Source organism: Aethalodelphis obliquidens, unplaced genomic scaffold (assembly GCF_003676395.1).
Source record: "Aethalodelphis obliquidens isolate GAN/ISIS:26980383/991018 unplaced genomic scaffold, ASM367639v1 scaffold64, whole genome shotgun sequence".
NCBI classification, from domain to species: domain Eukaryota; kingdom Metazoa; phylum Chordata; class Mammalia; order Artiodactyla; family Delphinidae; genus Aethalodelphis; species Aethalodelphis obliquidens.
In genome coordinates this window covers 9,269,440-9,288,599 of record NW_020838008.1, presented here as the reverse complement: position 1 = coordinate 9,288,599, position 19,160 = coordinate 9,269,440, and the positions used below count along the sequence as shown (strand labels likewise).

General features: G+C 38.1%; 1 protein-coding gene across 7 annotated transcripts in view; it reads right to left on the bottom strand.

Annotated features, from left to right (window-relative positions):
- The window catches only part of ELAVL2 (ELAV like RNA binding protein 2), a 132,056-nt gene that overhangs the window by 8,016 nt on the left and 104,880 nt on the right, over positions 1 to 19,160 (bottom strand). For all 7 annotated transcript variants that reach the window (XM_027088925.1, XM_027088921.1, XM_027088922.1 and 4 more), the window contains exons 4-5: positions 7,583 to 7,736; positions 4,072 to 4,297 (exon numbers count right to left, since the gene is read on the bottom strand). In XM_027088925.1, the coding sequence (XP_026944726.1) occupies positions 4,072 to 4,297; positions 7,583 to 7,736 (380 nt within the window). The remainder of the gene's footprint in view (positions 1 to 4,071; positions 4,298 to 7,582; positions 7,737 to 19,160) is intronic.

Genomic DNA, 19,160 nt, shown 5'->3' with positions numbered 1-19,160 from the left:
ATTTTTATTTTCTGTTTATGATTAGGGTTTATGAATTAATGAATATAATAGCACAAGCCCCCATGTGCATATAGTTTATGACTACATGCCTAGTTTCTGATTATAAGTGGGAAATATTTTGAATAGAATATTCCCATTTCAAAGCTAGATGTTTATAAGTAGAGAGTGAAAAGAAGGTACCTTCCCAGTTTCCAAGAAATTTAGCTGACAGACTATGGGAGGGCCTACACGCAGTTGGAAGGGGAAATGTCAGTCAAAGTGAGAAATAAAAATATACTGAGAGATTACTAATGGGTAAGAAAAGAAAACTCTGAACTCTACAAATAATGGTTCCCAAAACCTCACTAAAGATCACTGACCAAAATCTGCTTTGAATTTAACCCACAACAAGATCATCAACTCATCTCCTTATCTAATTCCTGTAAACAGAGGAAAAAAATTATTCGGGACGATTGATACCAGTTTCTTCCCAAAGTAAATTGTGATAGTGCAACCAGCACATGCCTTAAATGAAACTCAAATGCTGATTTAAAAGGCTCCTTTAAAAATGCATAAAGGCTTATTATAGAAGCAGGCACACAAGCCATTAGACTAGACCACATTTAATAAAATTAAGGCTGCTCCACAAGTAGAGAGATGAAAAAAATTTGGCTGAAAGTTTAATTCAGATACCATGTCCCAAGAACATACTTAAGGGGCTTGAATTACACTATCCATCCAAATAAACAAGGCCGGTCTTATTTTGAAAACTGTAGTCAATTAAATAAGCATATTAGATTAGCAGTGCTCATGTTAAAATAATTCTCTTTCTAATTATTCATATGGGTTGACTGAGCCATAAACCTCCCAAGCCCACTTTTAAACTTAACTCTTATTACATGGATTTTAATTTTTTTAACCTTAAAAGATAAGGTACATTGCATAAATATTAAAAACATCCTTGGCTATTAATATTTATAACTTGTATTCGCTAATGTCTCTCAACTCCCGAGGCACTATGACAACATAAAAACACACAGTGCAAAATTTTCTAAGTGTTCGCAGGAAGGTGACAAACTCAAGGCTGAGAGCATGAGAACACAGATACTAGAGACAAAAGATCTAGGTAATGACCTAGGCCTGAACTACAAAAGAGCAAAATACCAACAAAGCAAGCCAGTCCTTCAATTCAAGAGTCCTTCTGAGATGAAAGAAGATTCAACCTTAATTCAATAGAATAAGGAAAAAAAAATCAAGGTAATGACAGACCAGGTTCAAAGATATTAAAGAAAAGCAACCAAATACACAACAGGGTAAACTTAAAATCTAGGAATAAAGGCTCTCAATTTCTTATAACACTGAATCTAAACCAAACACCTTCACTGAGCTCAAAGACTAGTTCATAATTTATTATCTGAAGATGGATTATGAGAAATGGGGTGACGTAGACAGGAGTTAAGAATCTGAAAGTACAATAAACTTCTTCCCGATTTTCTGAAACCCAGTTTCCCTTAAAACAGACAACTCTTATTCCCTTTTTCCAAAACTTCTTTTTATAGGAGATAAGGAAAGTAAGAATCGCTAAGTTAATTACATACGGAACTAAAAGATAAAAGCACAGAATGGGCAGAAGATAATTTTTAAAATATTAAATTTGATCATCAGAACATCCTGTAAAGCTTTACCGAATTAAAAAAAAAAAAAAGCATGCAGGGAGGGGGCTAGATGATGTTGAGAGCAGATGAAATAGCTATCAACAACCTAATATTTGAGTCACCTACATGCCTTGTCATTTCAATAATCAGGCATTTTCCTGGAGATCCTATCATTTCAGCCCTCTTGCTCAATCTTTCTCAGAATTCAATCTTGATTTTAAGAGCACAGTTTTACTCAGTAACTACCATAAAACAAAAACCAGAGGTTAAATTGGGAAACACCAAAAATAACAATTTAAACTAATACAGCTTTCTACTAACATCAAACATCTTGTATTTTCACAGTATTAAAATCAACCAGTAAGTTTCAAACAACTTTCCTCTACATAATAAGCTCAAAATTCTTTTCTAGGCCCCAAAGAGCTCTGAAGTTAACTGGATAGGCTGCCTAGGAAACACCTCTAAAATTCCTTCATGCATGTCTGTGCTAAATTTGCAAAAAAATATTACTCACTTAAGATGCCACACAGGAAACCTACAGGCAGAGTTAAGAAATGACTGTGAAATTCTTTCTCCGCAAGGGCGAGGAGCAAGCAGCCCCATGCATGTCTTCCTCCAGCCCAATCACCAACCACCACAGCCAAAAGTGGCAGTGTTTCCTTTCTACCAATGCTTTTTTTAAACCTTACAAAGTTAAAGCAGAGAGCGAAGTGAACACAAGGCTTAGTCAACTGGGTACCAAGTCATACAGCTCCAAATGGAGCCTCTGACAGTAAACCCTCTTCTCCCAAGGCAAAAGCCACCCTAAGTAGGAAATGAACATGGTGTTTACGGAAAATTTCTTTCTCATACCTCAGGTGACATAATTTTTTTTTAAAGGAGATATTTTACTAATTTTTATCTTTACTCTCTTCAGCACTCTAAAACACCTGAATGAAAAAAATGCATGTGATTTAAGCTAGAAAACATGTAACTCTTTATTAAGCTGAATTTGTGATTATATTTTTGGTAATTAACTATTTTGCTCCAGCAAGGAAATAAAATTGATATTCACTGGTGATAAAAAACAAAACAAAAAAATACTAGCATGGAGGTTACATGGCATTATGGCTGCAGTATACCATATGGCCAAAAAGGATATTAAAAATGTTACGGAAAATAAAAAATGTTTATGTCTCTGTGTTCTGTTTAACATCTAAAAGTCACCATTCTTCTCACATGCAGATTAGGGTTTTTTTTAAGTGACTTAATCTGGTTGTTGCCCCAGTGTTAGAATAAAATTTGAAAAATCAGAATATTTATACCCATCTATGAGACAGAATATCCTCTTTGGGCTAAAAATGCATGGTCATTCTATGGACTAGAGAGAGGTTAGAAAACTACCACCCACGGGCCAAATCCAGACTGCCATCTGTTTCTCTACAGCCCAGGAGCTAAGAATGGTTTTTACATTTTTAAAGAGTTGTTTAAAAAAAAAAAAAAGACACGCATCAGAGACCATGACCCACAAAACCTGGAATATTTACTATCTGGGCCTTTACAGGGGTTTGCCAACCTCTAAACTGCAAGGAATAAAAACCTAAAAAGGGAAGAAGGAACTAAATTATAAAAACGTAATGTCATCACATAAGTTAGGTACCCTTAGTGGTGCACATATTATAAAACGAAGTAAATGAAAGAGCTTGACCTAAAAATTAAAACACAAGGGCTTCCCTGGTGGCGCAGTGGTTGAGAGTCTGCCTGCCAATGCAGGGGACATGGGTTTGTGCCCCGGTCCGGGAGGATCCCACATGCCTCAGAGCGGCAGGGCCCGTGAGCCATGGCCGCTGAGCCTGCGCATCCGGAGCCTGTGCTCCGCAACGGGAGAGGCCACAACAGTGAGAGGCCCACACACCGCAAAAAAAAAAAAAAAAAGAAAAAAAAGAAACACAAGAATAAGATCTTATCAAGAAAAAAACTAAAAAGGGGAATTTGAAAGCACTGGAAACAGTTAAGAAGACCCCCAGCATTCTGTAGGTCAGGGTTTCTCAACCTCAGTACTACTGCTGTTTGGGGCCAGATAATCTGTTGCTGTTGGGGGCTATAACTGTACATGCAAGGTGATTAGCAGCATCCCTAGCCTCTCCCACTAGATGCTAGTGGCACCCCCCACTCAAGCTGTGCCCACATAAACGTCTCCAGACACTGCCAATGCCCCCAGAGGGGCAAAACTACTCCTGGTTGAGAACCACTGCTGTAGGTTATTGTCCTTTTGTCCCCACCCTGGATATTTGCAACAGACACTATTCCCCAAGTAGGTTTTCTCTGTGCCCATAAGAAAAAGAAAGAAAACAACAATAATAATAGCAAACCGGAGACCCTGTCCGTAAAAGTACTGGACAATGAACCTGAGAGTTCTGAGTTGAGTAGCTGGGCATAAGAACCAGACCAGACTTACCTAAAACGCTGTGCCTGCTGAGCTAGTGGTCCTGGATACCTTCTGTTTGGAGACTGGTACAGCTGGGAAAGGATGGCCTGATTTGTTTTTTGGCTTGGATTATTAGCAAACTTTACAGTGATTGGCTCTGTGGCACCAGGAGGTTTCTGGCCATTTAGGCCTTTGATAGCTTCTTCTGCCTCAATCCGCTTGTCAAATCGAATAAACCCTACACCCCTTGATATGCCTATGGTAGATGTGGGTAAGGATTTGGGAAAGAGGGAGTGGAAGGAGACAGGAGGGAGAGAAGAAAGGATAAATTAATTTTTCCTTCTCAAGAACATGTTTTCACCCACATATAACATCTGCCACAAAATCACATGAGGAGAAAAGTTTTACCTTGACTTAGTAGCAATTCAGTATAGCGTTACAATTTTGTATTTTTTTAAATACATGAAATGCATTAAATTAAATTAACGCATTTTAAAGTCCATTACCACATGCTACCAATAAGCCAAGAAGAAGAAGAAAGCACACAAGCATATCCATGTTTCCTTTCCCCACCTTCTTCTCTCCCTCTCATGCACTCACACTCTTTAAAAAACTCAACAGTATGCCTGACTTGTACTTTTCAAATTATGCTACTGGACAAACAGTTCAGAAATGATGGGCACAGTAGCTCTTTTTCTTGTTACAAGGAGAACAGAAACAGACATTTGTTAAAAATGCTAAAAAGCTATGCTAAAAATATATGCACAGTGGTAGAAAAATATATTTCAGCTACATTTTTAAACAATATAATTCTACTTAATCATATTATATAGGAAACCGACCCTTTAAGAAAAATGTCTGAAGAGGCTTTTCTGGTTCCCTGAAGTTCCCCCACTGTTTTTAACTGGCTGTTCTTTATTAGAGAAATAATATTATATGGAGAAAAAGAGGTGAAAGAGGAGGTAGAGTTTAAAAATAAATAAGATAGAAGTAAAGCCTCAAAGCTCTCTTTCTTTGGCAGCATTTACTTCTGACTACGGAATGTCATTCCCTGGCTCCCGCTCTCCCCACCCTGAGAGACAAGAATGGGGGAAGGCAGAGGGATGGCCAAATACCTCTCCAGCTTTTGAGAAATGGTAGCAGGAAACCCAACTCATTCCATTTAATTAGCTTAACAGGCTATCTGGGGTGGCCATAGCTGGCCATCATGAGATTAGTAGTTGTAGGGAAAGACTTTCTTGGCAAGCAAATTGGTAGTAGCAGTACCAGCTTGGGACTAGCAGTGAGAAAAGCCTAGATGATTCAGAGTATGTCACTGAAGAAAAGAGTGAGAGGTTGTTAAGAAAGATAGGCTAAGAAAATGCACTAGACCATTATGATTTATAGGAACTTTAAAAAAGAATAAAGGTCTGCTTGCTTTACAATTAATACTGTGTAAGTTGAATGGCTTAGAATTTTACTCTAAGGTAGATGAGGCATTTTTTCCATATACACGTACCTCAGACAGCCCCTATCACTTCACCCTTCCTATTTAAGCTATACCTGCTGCACATTATTACCACCTGATGGCTGAATAACAAAATTGCAGGATTTTTCATTTTAGGTAAAGTGGATAATTTCACTCTGTAAGTCTTAAGTATAAAGATGAAATGGTGAAATGACAGCAAATCTATCCTTTCAGTTATCTATTAAGAATGAATAACCCCTAGGACTTGACTATTCCATAAGGAAAGCATTAGATAAGCAACGAAATGGCCTCTATATAGGATGAGTCATCTAAACCTATGGTCCTCAAACCTGAGCATGCATCAGTATAACCCAAAGGGCTTGGTAAAATGCCCACTCTGAGAGTTTCATTCATTAGGTTTTGGGTGGAGCCCAAAGGAGGGCTCCATTTCTAAGGAGGTTCCAGGAGGATGCTGATGCTCCAGGTGCAGAATCACACATGAGAACCACTGACTAAACCAGGAGGTGGTGAGATAAATCCACCTGTGAGCCTATATATTCAGGATGGACTTGCAGTTAAGAGATGGGCTTTCTGTATCACAGGGGAAAGAAATCTACTTTTGATTCACAAGTCCTCACTGAGAATGAATGAATGAAAAATATGAACAAAATATCAGGCCATTTTTGTTGCTCTAAACAAATATACCTAGATTGCTAGGCCTGGACTTCTATTTGACCCCATTAGCAGTCTGTGTTGTACAATACACTGTGATAGAATGTATGATAATTACAAAATGCAGCTAAGAAGAAAAGACCACATTTGTATATACCTCACTGGACTAAATTTTCTCCATACAGCAAAACCTACACGCCATTCTCCCAAGTATGTGAATGATGGCAGATATCACTTTACTCAGAACTCAGAAGTATGGTATTCAGACTCTGTAAGAGGTAAACTAACAGCACAGAGGGGCATAACATAGGCTGCTTCTGATCAAATTCAGATCAACTAAATTGATCGTCACTTGAAGAATTAAAAACTTGGCCTAATTTTACTCTGTGGTCCGTTGTTTCTTTAAAAAGAAAAAAAAATCACACATTGCAATGTACAACTATCTCCACAGGTACAATAATTATGAGAGAGAGAGAGAGAGAGATGGGAAAGGAGAGAGAAAGAGAATAGGGAGAGTGAAGGAGGGGAGAAAGAAGAAATGCACAGAAAAAAGAAAAACCTATTTTCTTAAAAAACAAAGAAACCCCACCCCCCAAAAAAAGACTACTCACAAACTCTTAATGTGACTGCTTAAGTATATGGCATTATAGGTTATTTTTCCCCCTCCTTACCATGTTTCCCTAATTTCATTATGTTTTAAAAAGAATATTGCTTTTACAATAGAAAACTATGCCAGTGCCTTATTTTTAAGATCCATAATCAAATCTATATTGCTAGTTTTTCTTTAACTCAAAGCTTTAGCAGAAGAGCTAGCTCCCTTACATACAAAATTTTTAATAAACATATTAGTCTTCTTATTTTGGTTTGGTTAAAAGTAATATAAGGGCTAAAATAAATTTTTAACATTCAAAATTTTAAACTCTTACACATGCCTATACAACAAAGCATGGACCTGAAAAATAGCCTTAACAGCAATTACCAGGGTAGATGTAGTGTAATCCACTCCTGGAGAATTAGCTGCACTAAACTATGTTTTTCACAAAAATAAGATTGTTTATTAGTACTTTATAAGGAGGATGGGAGCTTTTTTCATGCAGCAGCTTGGAAATGAAGATTAATTTGTAATAATCATTTGTAATAACTTCCATGTAATAATTATACTTATAAATTTATTACAAGCCACAAAACAGACTCCAAACCTGCACCTTTGCGGAGGAAATGACTCAAGCTTGCTCACTACACTCCACAATCTATTCTTATCCATGCATATCTATGAACAGTCCCAGCAGAAAACTGCATTTTCTGTCCCACATATACCTTTGATGTGTTCCACAGGTAAGACTTCTGTATGGGAAGGCAGAATATTTCACCATCTGCCAGTCGGAAAGCAGAAAAGATTGTCCAGAGCAGCTGCCTACTTACCAGTGACCTGGTCAACCAGAATACGAGAAGTAATAATGCGTCCGTATTGTGAAAAAAGTTGTTCCAACTCCTTCTGTGTCATTGTTTTCGGAAGTCCACTCACGTACAAATTTGCATCTCTGATAGAAGCTGAACTTGGGCGAGCATAGGAAACCTGGAAGAGAGCAATGAAACGTATATGCACAGTCAGTGACCTCCCTTCCCAAACTCAAAAACTGCCTCAAGTTAGTTAGCAGCTTCTGCATTAGAAGTACACAACAAACACTGAAGTGCAAGCAAGTCCAGAGTGAACTGTTTCATTTCTGGAGAAATTCTCGACAAATGAGAAACGCCATTCCCTTGCATGGAGAGAAGACAGTATTTACCCCTAGCTTTGTAAGTGTTCAAAACAGACCAATGGTGCACATAGCAGAGTACTACTCATGGTAATAAGTTATCCTTGAGGGGGGAAATCCCCCTAAACTAGGGATTTAGGCTCAATCAGAAGACCAAGCTTAAAGATTCTAAATTCACCTGACACATCTGTGTGAACTGTTTTTGCACTTCTCCCATCTCGGGGGTTGGGGGTGATGGTACAAAGTTTCTGAAGAATTTATTATAAGTATTTCCTTTTGATTTATTCGAAAATAGCTATCGTCCTTAAATTGCAAGAAGTTGAAGCATGAATGAACTGTACCTCCCGTTATCCTTTGCCTACTGTCTTCTTGTCCACAAATCTCTTTAATTTTGATTTTCAAAAGGTCTTAAGTCTGTCTATTGGTTTATTGACTTTACCTGCCATTTTAGGTACCCTTTCAAAAAGCTTCCCATCTTTGAGATATAGTGTCCAAATTTCTACCAGGATGGAAGACACAACAAGTCCATGTGTATTTATCATCAACACTCTTTACATGAACTCCAGGAGGAAAGGAGCTGTATCTGTCTCTCTTATCACTGTATCTTAGCACATCACACGTGCTAGAATATCTGCTGAGTAAAGCCAGGATAGTACCCCATTGATCCCGTAGGTCCACAACAGTTTGCAAGGCACACGGCATTCAAGGAGAGTTCATCACATCATCTAGATCTTGCCCAAACTGTGACCAATAGCTCTGTGCCTATAACCTATCTCTGCCAATTTTAAGTTAGCGCTGAGTCTCATGTGCTATTTTGACCTCATTTCCTTTAGTTTAACTGTAAGCTCTTCCGGACTGACTACTAGGACAGGACCTCCACAGTATACCCCATCTGCCAGACCATTCATAAAAATGGCCAATGAGTCTACTCCTGGGCTTGATTTGGTGGAGTACCATGACAAGATAACTTCTGCCTGTTCATTGTAGCCATTAGTATCCACCTTTAATCTGGCTCACTGCTTACGGCAAAACAAAATAAAAAAATACCGTTTCAAGTTAAATAGTTTTTGATATTTGGTATGAAACACCAAATATTTTCTCCATGATTTCAATTATGTCCACAGTTCTCTGTGTTATCACTATTTTTTTCTTTCCAGAAAAAAAGACAGGTTTTATAAAGGTCTTGCTCTCTTTCACCCCAATCCCCATAGTGTTAACATTTAATACTCTTACCCTTTATTCAACAAGTTTGCTCAATCACAAGTGAAACTATACCTGCTGTTCCAAAAGCTGTATTTGGAAGTCACATTAGCACTGTCTTATACTACAGACACAGGTAATTCGGAATAGTGGTGGAGAAAAGATAGATAACTATTCACATACTACTCCTTTTTTCTTTATGCCTAAATACTTAAGAACAATGAAGATTGGGGAACTTAAATATAAGTGAAAATTAAGAAATGAAAGAAATTTCCAAGTGCTCAAAATAATTCAAATGGAGTCTAATCTTGGGACTGCTAAAAACTGATAAAAACAAAGCAAATTAACTATATGTGCATTCAGTGATGTGAATACACGAACATCCAATTTCTTTTCTAAAATACAATCCTTCATTACCTGGGTAAGCTAAAAATCCCACCACTCAGACACTCTTAGAATCTAGGACTCTAAGGCTTTATTTCAGTGGCAGGGAGCTCTCACCAAGTCAGCTGTTAGTCTGCTCCAGATTGTGTGACTGAAGTGTTCCCCTTATAAAGAGCCACTTCCCATGGGCAACAGAATAGGCACCTACACATGCTCAGAGTTAGGAGGTTTACTTCCAATGACAGATGAAGCAGGCAGCCTCAACACAAGCTCAAGCAAAGGTGACACCTCTCTAACCAATATGCCTGGGCTCAAAACCAGGTTTAGTTCATTAAGGGCTCTTGAATTTGAACAAATTTTACCTTCTTTGTATGGTTAATAGGAATAATAAAATAATCTCTAATCGACCTAAACTGCTATTAGCACAGAGCCTAAAAACCTAGGTGACTACACTATATTTACCTCTACATGCATCTGAGAATGTAGGTAAAGACCTCAACCATTACAGTTGAGAGTAACCTGAGTCCCTTACTGTGTTCCAGAATAATTTACTCACGCAGTGACATTCACTGCTTTGTGCATTTCAGAGGAGTGTGGGTGGAGTGTTTTAAAAGTTATCCTAAAATATATTTAGGAAAACGGGTTTATATTTAGTGCTTATGTAAAAGCTTTGAAAACATACTTGGGTCAGTTATGTTATCTGCATTTTTTTTTTTTTCTTTCAGTGTCTGGTCTTCAGTTCACATTGCTTCTTTAATTCCCAACCTGTATTGACTATATTTTCTTATTTTCTGTATTCTCTATGCTCTGGCATTTGTGGCCTTGATCCTGGAGAGACTGCCCCTCCCAGGAATAGCTAATTCTAGAGATAGTAAATGACTCCCCCGTGAGGTGCCTCTGATACATAAACCAGTCAATCCAGAGACCACACCCCCAACTCCTTTATCAAATCCTCACATCAAGCCAATATTCCTCCTGCTCTAAATCAGCTTAGGGCCAGGTAACTTACAATCAGGGACCACCCCTATAGACCAGAGCCCTCCAAAACTACTCAAACTACCCAACGCCAAACCTACTCAGTGTACCTGTCCTGCCTTGTCCTTAGCTTTCCACTAGGACCCAACAAAAGCTCTGGGCCATGCTCTGCCCTCTCCCCTCTGCCTCCTAGCCATCCCTGGTGCTTGCCCATGTGGCCTTGCATGGAACGTTGTGCCTGCTGTTTCTAGAGATCTGTTAAGTATAAACTTCTTCCTTCATAACAATCATTTATGTGTCTGTATGTAAGGTAAGACACCTGATTAAAACAAATCCCAGGTACATTTTTAGAACACAGCTACATTAAAAGGGCTCCAAGAACCAATAACAAAGCTTCTCAAAATATTGTTTTTCAGTAACTTTGTCAAAGAACTGGTTCCTATCACCACAGGCAGGGTGATTGATTGTATAGAAGCTCATGGTGGTAACAATATTTCCATTTAACTTACACTTAGGGGCTTATGGGACTTCATCATTTGCAAAGCATTTTCAGATACAGTATTTTGTTTGTGCCTCACCACAACCCTGTGAAGGCACACGTTCGTATTTTATAGCTGAGGAAACAGATATAGACAAGGTAAGTAAAATTCCTAAGGTTATACACAAGTGTTGAACTCTGGCTTAAAATTCTGATCTTCTGAACCCACGTCCTTGTCTCCTTTGTCCGGTTTTCATGCCACAATACCACATTACAGTAACTAGCTCATCAGTGCACTTGTTCTGAGAGTTTAACAAATTAAATTAATCTTGATTGTTTCTTAAACACACACACACAGTGAAACTGAGGAGGACAGACAGTAGAATAGGATGGCACCAAAAATTACGGTTAAGTCAAGTTATTTTATTTTCCCATTAATATTTTTTAAAGCAACTTATCCCAAGAAACGATGAGTGGCCACTAATTGCAATTAACTGGAAAAACTACACATCATAATAAGAATTCTGAAATTAGTTTTATTACTTTCTAAGTTTTAGAATTCCATTAAATGAGCATCGTACCACCACTCCCCCTTGCCCACTTCCAGGAAAAAAAGATGAAGGAAGGGCAACTTCTCTCCTCCCAGATCAATGTGCTATGTCTCCCCTCTATAAGTTTATTGTTTCTTGGGATTAAAGCAGCCCCCCCCTCCCCTCTCTATCAAGGATATCACTGTCAGCAACATCCTCCCTTCCAGGAAACGGAAAGTATTTCTTCCTCTTCTTCTACCTCAAAGGATTATAAATAGAAAACATACTTAGACCAAAGTAGGCAGAAGACTTGCAATAGGATATGGACTTGTATTTTACTTTGGAGATTCAAATCAGTTTCCAGACCAAATTTTCTATCTGGCAATTATCAGCAATTCTTGACTCTGATTTTTCTGTGGGTCTGGAGCTCAAACTGGTGCCTGGCTTTAATACTTACCTAGAGAACTACTCTTGGGCTACCTGAAACCTCAAAGTGTTAAGTCTATCTTTGTGGTTCTTCAAGACTAAAATAAAACCCTATGGAGAAGACCCAAGACATGGTCTTGTTTTATGGCAACTTCTTTAGTAGAAATACTTCGATAAAATTGAGTTACTTGTAGTGAGGTGGATGGACCCAGGGTTTGTCATACAGAGTGAAGTAAGTCAGAAAGAGAAGAACAAATACTGTATGCTAACACATATATATGGAATCTAAAAAAAAATAAATGGTTCTGATGAACCTAGGGGCTGGACAGGAATAAAGACCCAGACGTAGAGAATGGACTTGAAGACATGGGGAGGGGGAAGGGTAAGCTGTGACAAAGTGAGAGAGTGGCATGGACATATATACACTACCAAATGTAAAATAGATAGCTAGTGGGAAGCAGCCGCATAGCACAGGGAGATCAGCTCAGTGCTTTGTGACCACCTAGAGGGGTGGGATAGGGAGGGTGGGAGGGAGGCACAAGAGGGAGGGGATATGGGGATATGTCTACATATAGCTGATTCACTTTGTTATACAGCAGAGACTAACAGATCATTGTAAAGCAATTATACCCCAATAAAGATGTTTAAAAAAAAAAAAAGAAATACTTTGATACAATGAACCTCCAGCATATGTTCCAGTGGGGTCAAAATAGCTTCTTCTTTCACCAAGTGAGAGCTGTTCTCCAATCTACATTCACCGGATTAATAGATAGGTTTGGATTTTACATTTTCACTGCCATTTAAACAGGTAAATATTTAATGCCTGAGGAGCAAGGTTATGAAATATCAAAACTACTAAGTGAAGGATCTAATTTAAGAGGCAGCCAGAGAGTCTTCAATTTAAATATTTAAAGATGATACAGAAAGTACAACACTGAATACCAATCTACTCCAAAGATAGCAATTTAAAACTCAGGTTTATTCTGGAATTCCTCACAACCCTACAAGTGATATAATAAACAAAGACAAGCAGTGCTGAGATTACTTGAAGGGAAAAGGATGGGAGACAATCGGAAGTACCAGACAAATAAATGCTCTAGCCAATGGCTTCTCAAACTGTTCTGCACAAATGAGATCAGACTGGACAAAACAGAGATAAAAACAGAGTTATCAAAGTAATTAGGTCTTGAAAATGGAATAGTTTGAGACACAGTATGTTCCTTGCAATTAAAACCTCATTTCTTCATCAGCAACTAAAACTAATTATACATTAAACATTCAAGGACAAGTAACACATATACTAAGAATGGGCTATCAAAACACAAGTTAATCAAAATACACAGAACTAAAAGAAATGAAAATATCTTATGGAAAGAATTGGTACTTCATGTACATAGTAAAGTTTAAAATCCCTGCACATCACTTTATCAGCAGTCCATCTAAATGCTTTTGTCCAAAAATACAACTGCTCTCAATTCCCTCTGCTTCATCAATGATCAGTGACAGTGAACATTAATACCAACAGATTAAAGTGATAAGGACTATAAATGAACAAAGCAATCTCTTCTTTATTAAACTAAGGACATCTGAAAAATCTCCCACTGGCAAGATCACCATTGAACAACTGCTATCACTTGTCAATTACTGACCCAGGACTACAAACATTAAACCTGAAAATTAGATACTTGCCACTTCAGACTTTTTTTTTGAAAAGCTCCATTCAATCTCTTCAGCTGAAAGAAGTAGACAAGGTCATAGTTATGCCTATTTAAACTGAGAGTTAATTGCTGCTCATATCAAAAAACGGAGTCTTGATGGGACTGAGGAAAATGATACTATCGCTAAATAAAAATTAGCTCCAGCTCTGGCAGGCAGTAGCAAAGGTCTTGTGAAAGCATCAAGGCTTTACAGGCAGGGAGCTATATTGGACCCTCCAAGAGAGCTCAGAAACACACAGAAAGATGTGACCTCTAACCACAATTCAGGCCACAGACCTCAAAACCCACCAAAAGGAAGCAATGTCCTTTGATCTACTTCTAAACGCAAAACCCTACCAGGAACAGGTCTCAAACACACACCAAGACATACACATATCCGTCCAAGACTAGGTTTTGCACAGGACAAGCATGTTTCACAGAGGGCTGCAAATGAGTAGACTTGAGAGAACAAAGCATACAGAAGTAAGTCCATAAGAAATTAAAGATTCCCTCTAGCAAAGGTGCTGGAGATAAAAGGAATAATCATACCTAACAGGAAGACTTAGTAAAGGTACTGTAGATTAGAGCAGTTGCCTTTAAGAGGTATTCCAAGAATACAGAATACTGCATCCATGGAAGACACACACGGAACCTCAAATTTTACTGAGACTGGGTTGGTTGAATGCTTTCAGTCTATATCAAGATTGTCTTGATTCAAATGAGAAGTTCAGAGATACCACAAAATACATTTGATTGGGTTATTCTGTGCTTAAAATCTCTCAGGGACTCCCTAATGCTTTAAGATTAATTTCAAGTTTCTTAGTCCATTATACTCAGGGTACTGACTAGCTTCTCTATATAAACACATACAACCTTCAGTAGTTTCCCAAAGCTTCCTGCTCTCACTTCCCTGTGTTAGTGTAAGCTGCTCTTTCCAGTCATCTAAATTTTCGTCACTTCAGACTCTGCTTGGGCATCACCTAGTTTCTAAAGTCAACTCTCATCCATCCTCTCCACTCTAGTCTGAGCTGGGTACCCCTTACCTGTGCCCACACTGCATTGTATGCCTTGTTCTCTTAAATACTGAAGAAACGAAGATGTACTCATCTGTTACTGTGTCTTGTGAGTGGCTTAACTGCTTGAAATATGAAACCTTGTCTTTATCCTCTTTGTTCACCCTAGTACCTACCAAACATATATTGTAATGAGGATGATTTATCATCACACACTTATAAGTGTGTGATTATCATCAGACACTTATCATCATCACACTTATTGAGGAGACTTTATTTTTGAAATCTTGTCTAGAAAGTTAGGAGAGGCCACAATCTGCTAATATACCAAAAATCCTATGTGATGGTACTTTCTGAATATACTTGACTGTAGATTCCACTAAACATTAAAAAAAAAAAAATGAAGTCTCATTTTGTAAACTGGGGATTCAAATCTCAAGAGGCAATAAAACCTTAAACACAGTTATATGTTGCAGGGGTGGGGGGTGTCGTAATTTTGGAGCAAAAATACAGATATCATTTAGTCCAAACTCTTTGTATTTAGAAAAAAAGGGAAACTTCATACTTGTCCAAAGACACAGAGCAAAAGAGTTGGGTGTAGAATACCAGAGTCTTGACTCTTTGTCAAGGGGTTTTCCATTACACCACTGGCTGCAACACACAGTCTGAAATGATGCAAATTTCTAGAGAAATGATCAGACATTTATAAGGAGATACTAGAAAAGATATGCGAGAAGGAAAGAACCTTAATTTTGCCAAATGTTTTCTTATACATAAGGAAATCTGAAATACATCAAATGAGTCTTTCCCTTAGGACAGTTACTGTATTTCTCCTACTAGTAGTGCCTGAGAATTATTTAGGAGATTTATGAGATATTTGAGAAAAATCTAATAGGGGTGAGGGGAGTTGAAGAGAAAAAAATAAATCAAACTAAGAATCCTGAGACTGAAACTTCCCTAGCAGTCCAGTGGTTAAGAATCCGCACTTCCACAGCAGGGGGCGTGGATTCGATCCCTGGTCAGGGAACTAAGATCTCATGCAGTGCACTTCGTGGCCAAAAAAAGAATCCTGAGGCTAACACGCTTTACCTTCTTTTTTTAAAAGAATCACGTACCATTTAAGATAAAGGGAAAACAGCAACTGGATGTTTTACACCAGAGGGACTTTCCCAGTTTCACATCATTTCCAAGTTTTAGTGCAACATCATTAAATAAAATTCAAGGCAGGTGATTCTTATATCCAACTTAAAGGTGAAGCTAAGAATAAGTGATCATATATGACACTGTTAAAAACAATACTAAAACTACTAAAGAGCCATAGGAAAACAAAAGTATGCTGGTTGTGAAATCTGTATGACACAACTAATCATAAACGGAGGACTTGACAGATTAGATTTCCCTTTTCACACATCTTAAACACCCTCTGAAAAATTACCTTAAGCAGATTTTATTAAATGTTACCCAAAACAGTTTCATCCATGTGCATCAATTAAATGAGGGTCCAAATAGGCTGTCATGACAGGCATCTTTATTTTTTATTAAACTATCATAGTTGGCAGGTATCTGTCCTTTTATTGTTGCTTCTGCTTTGGCTGTAGTACACAGTTGGTTCAGCAAGGACTCTCATGCTGGTAAAAGCAAACAGGAAGTCCATGGTAAAGATATTCTTGAAATGCAACTTGGAGAGGCCACAAATACCTTCCAAATTCCTCAAGATCTTTGCACGCAAAGAATTTACCAAAAAATAAAACACAAGTAGAGCCATGGTAGTGGATATGACATCTGAATGCAGTGTGTGGTTAAATCATATCCACTACTGCAGTGGTGGTGGATTAGTCATTCCAAGGTCTAAGCAGGAATCCGTCAATTAAAGTGTTCCGTATTCCATTTCCAATCCCATACCTTCACTTAGCTCATTAAAATTTTAGAAAGTGATTTCAGTAAAGTGGCATGGAAAAAAAAAAAATAGATGGGAGTTTCAGCTGTAACCACCGAAGAATCCATTCCTGCTTTGTCTATATTAAGTTGTTTTCAATAGTGGTTAAGAAAGCAGATTCCCTTACTTTTAATATCTAAAGTGAGAAATGAGCCTCTTTCTTTGGCCACATAATCTTTAGAAACGTCAAGTAACATGAATAATGAATAGGCTGGAATTGAGGCAAACACAAGTTAGTTTAGTACTAGGTCAAAAAACTTACGGCAAAAGAGAATGCACTATTACTGGTGAAATTCGGGCCACAAGAGATCATATTTTGAACTAGTGGCCTGAAACTGGTGCTTGCACTAGAACTCTCCAAAGTTACAAGGGAGTAAGATCATAGGGCACGGAGTCTCACAGAACTAAGTTCAGGTCTTGGCTTTGTCACCAGTTATATAACTTGGGAATAATTTCCTTAGGTCCTTTGAAGCGGGTATTTCTTTATTTGTAATTTGATGTTAATGATAGTCCTTACCTCACAGTGACTTTACAATGATTAAACAGAATGATAAAACTAAGAGCATAGAGCTGGAGAACAATAATAATGTTTTCATCATAATATAATGATTTCACATATATAAAATTATGTAACAATACAGATGATGATAGCTCCTAGTATTTATTAAGTGCTTACCATGTGCCAGGTACTGTCCTGGGTATGTTACATTTATTAATTCAATTGATCCTCATAACCAGGGTATTAATTGGTTATTATTATCAGAGGCCCCAATTTATGGAAGAAAAAAACTCAAATATTACCAGTATCTCTGAGGTTTGGCACAAGGAAGATGTATGTACTTTAACAGAAAAACAGTTCAAAGATTAAGTAAAGCTTCTTCCAAATCTATTGCAGTTATTATCAAAACTCTCATTACAATAAAATTTGTAATTACAATATTACAAAACAAGTATTTTTTAAGAGAAGAGCAGATGAGTAGGTTGGAAAGCCTGAGCCTGGCTGAAACAAAGTATGATGGAAAGACCATCCTACTGTCATACACAGGGTCAACATCCAGTATCTTTTTTTTTTGGCTGCACCGTGCCGCTTGTGGGATCTTAGTTCCCCAACCGGAGGGATCGAACCCAGGCCCTCGGCAGTAAAAGTGTGGAGTCCTAACCACTGGACTGCCAGGGAATTCCCATCTAGCATCTTTAAATGGGCTGATAAGAAAAGCCAACAATTTCTCCAAAGAAACTGCCACATATCAAATCCTCCTACTTCTTCACTCCCTCTCAGAGGTCTCTTAGAGCTTAATGTGAAATGCAGAATGAGAAACAGGATACTTTTTTGGTAGACAGTAGTAGACACAATAAATGGACTTCATGAAATAGAGCCTAACATCAAGTTAGATTAGGGTTACATGAATGTTTCTGAATATGGGATGGTTACAAGTCACCAAGAAACCAGGGCCTAATGACTCAATGTGAATTCACACTATGAAAAAACACTAAGAATCCTACACTAGCAGGGAGAATTGTAAATTTTTCATTTTAGACACTTTCACTAAATATACTCTGAGGACGTTAGAGAGATTTAGAGAAGGGAAATTTCAGTACTTAGGACTCAATACCCAGATGTGCTTGGGCTTCTCCAACACTAGCAGAGCAGCAGACTGCCTCAGAGCCTCCCTGCTGCCCCCAAGTAACTGGGAGCACTGCAATTCACTTACAACGCTTTTACAGTATTAGGCTTTAAGCTCCTAAAGGGTTGAAACTTATTCTTATACATACAGTCATCCCTCAGTATCCAAAGAACCCCTGTGGGTACCAAAATCCACAGATGCTCAAGGTCCTCATATAGAACAGTGTAGTACAACAAAGAGAGTCAGCCCTCCATATCTGCAGATGTGAACCCGAGGGCTGCCTATATGTGTGTATGTATGGATAGCCCCATCTACCAAGTAAGCACTCCAATACCTGCTGAGTCAATCTATTCCACGGCCTCCTGCAGGGGCTATTTCTAAAGTACCTCTCAGACAAGATGACTAGAAGGTGTGATGCTTGTCCAAACAATCTGGCTTTTTGTGCTTCACTGGAAACAATACAAGTTAAATTGGCTTATAGAAAAATAGCCGTACTCACCCAATTCTTAGAAAGCTATTCTGCAGTAAAAGCTCTTAAGGGTTCTTTCAAGATTCTGAAACTTCATCAGACGCAATCTCCAACAAAAACCATACTATCAGGATACCTGTCACAAGTTTACCCCCCAAAATAAAGTTAAAATATAATTTATGTAATATTTGAGCATCTAGCGTGTCTAAGGCACTGTCAACAGATTAAATAGCTGAGTTACAAAGTTAAACCTAAAGAAGGGACTACACGCTACATGTGATATAAGTAAACTGGAGCTGTTTAGAATAAAAGCTAATTAGTTTTTTTTTTTTTACTGGTTGGTAACGTGTGGAAAAAGAAAAAGGTTCTCAACAGGCCAATTTTGGTAGGTTACACATTCTAGGACTTTCACATACTCCATCTAAGGTTTGAGAGAGAAAGAATATACGAAAGAGACACAGATGATAGACAACAACACAGGCTCATGTGCCTTATGTAGAAAACCTCACG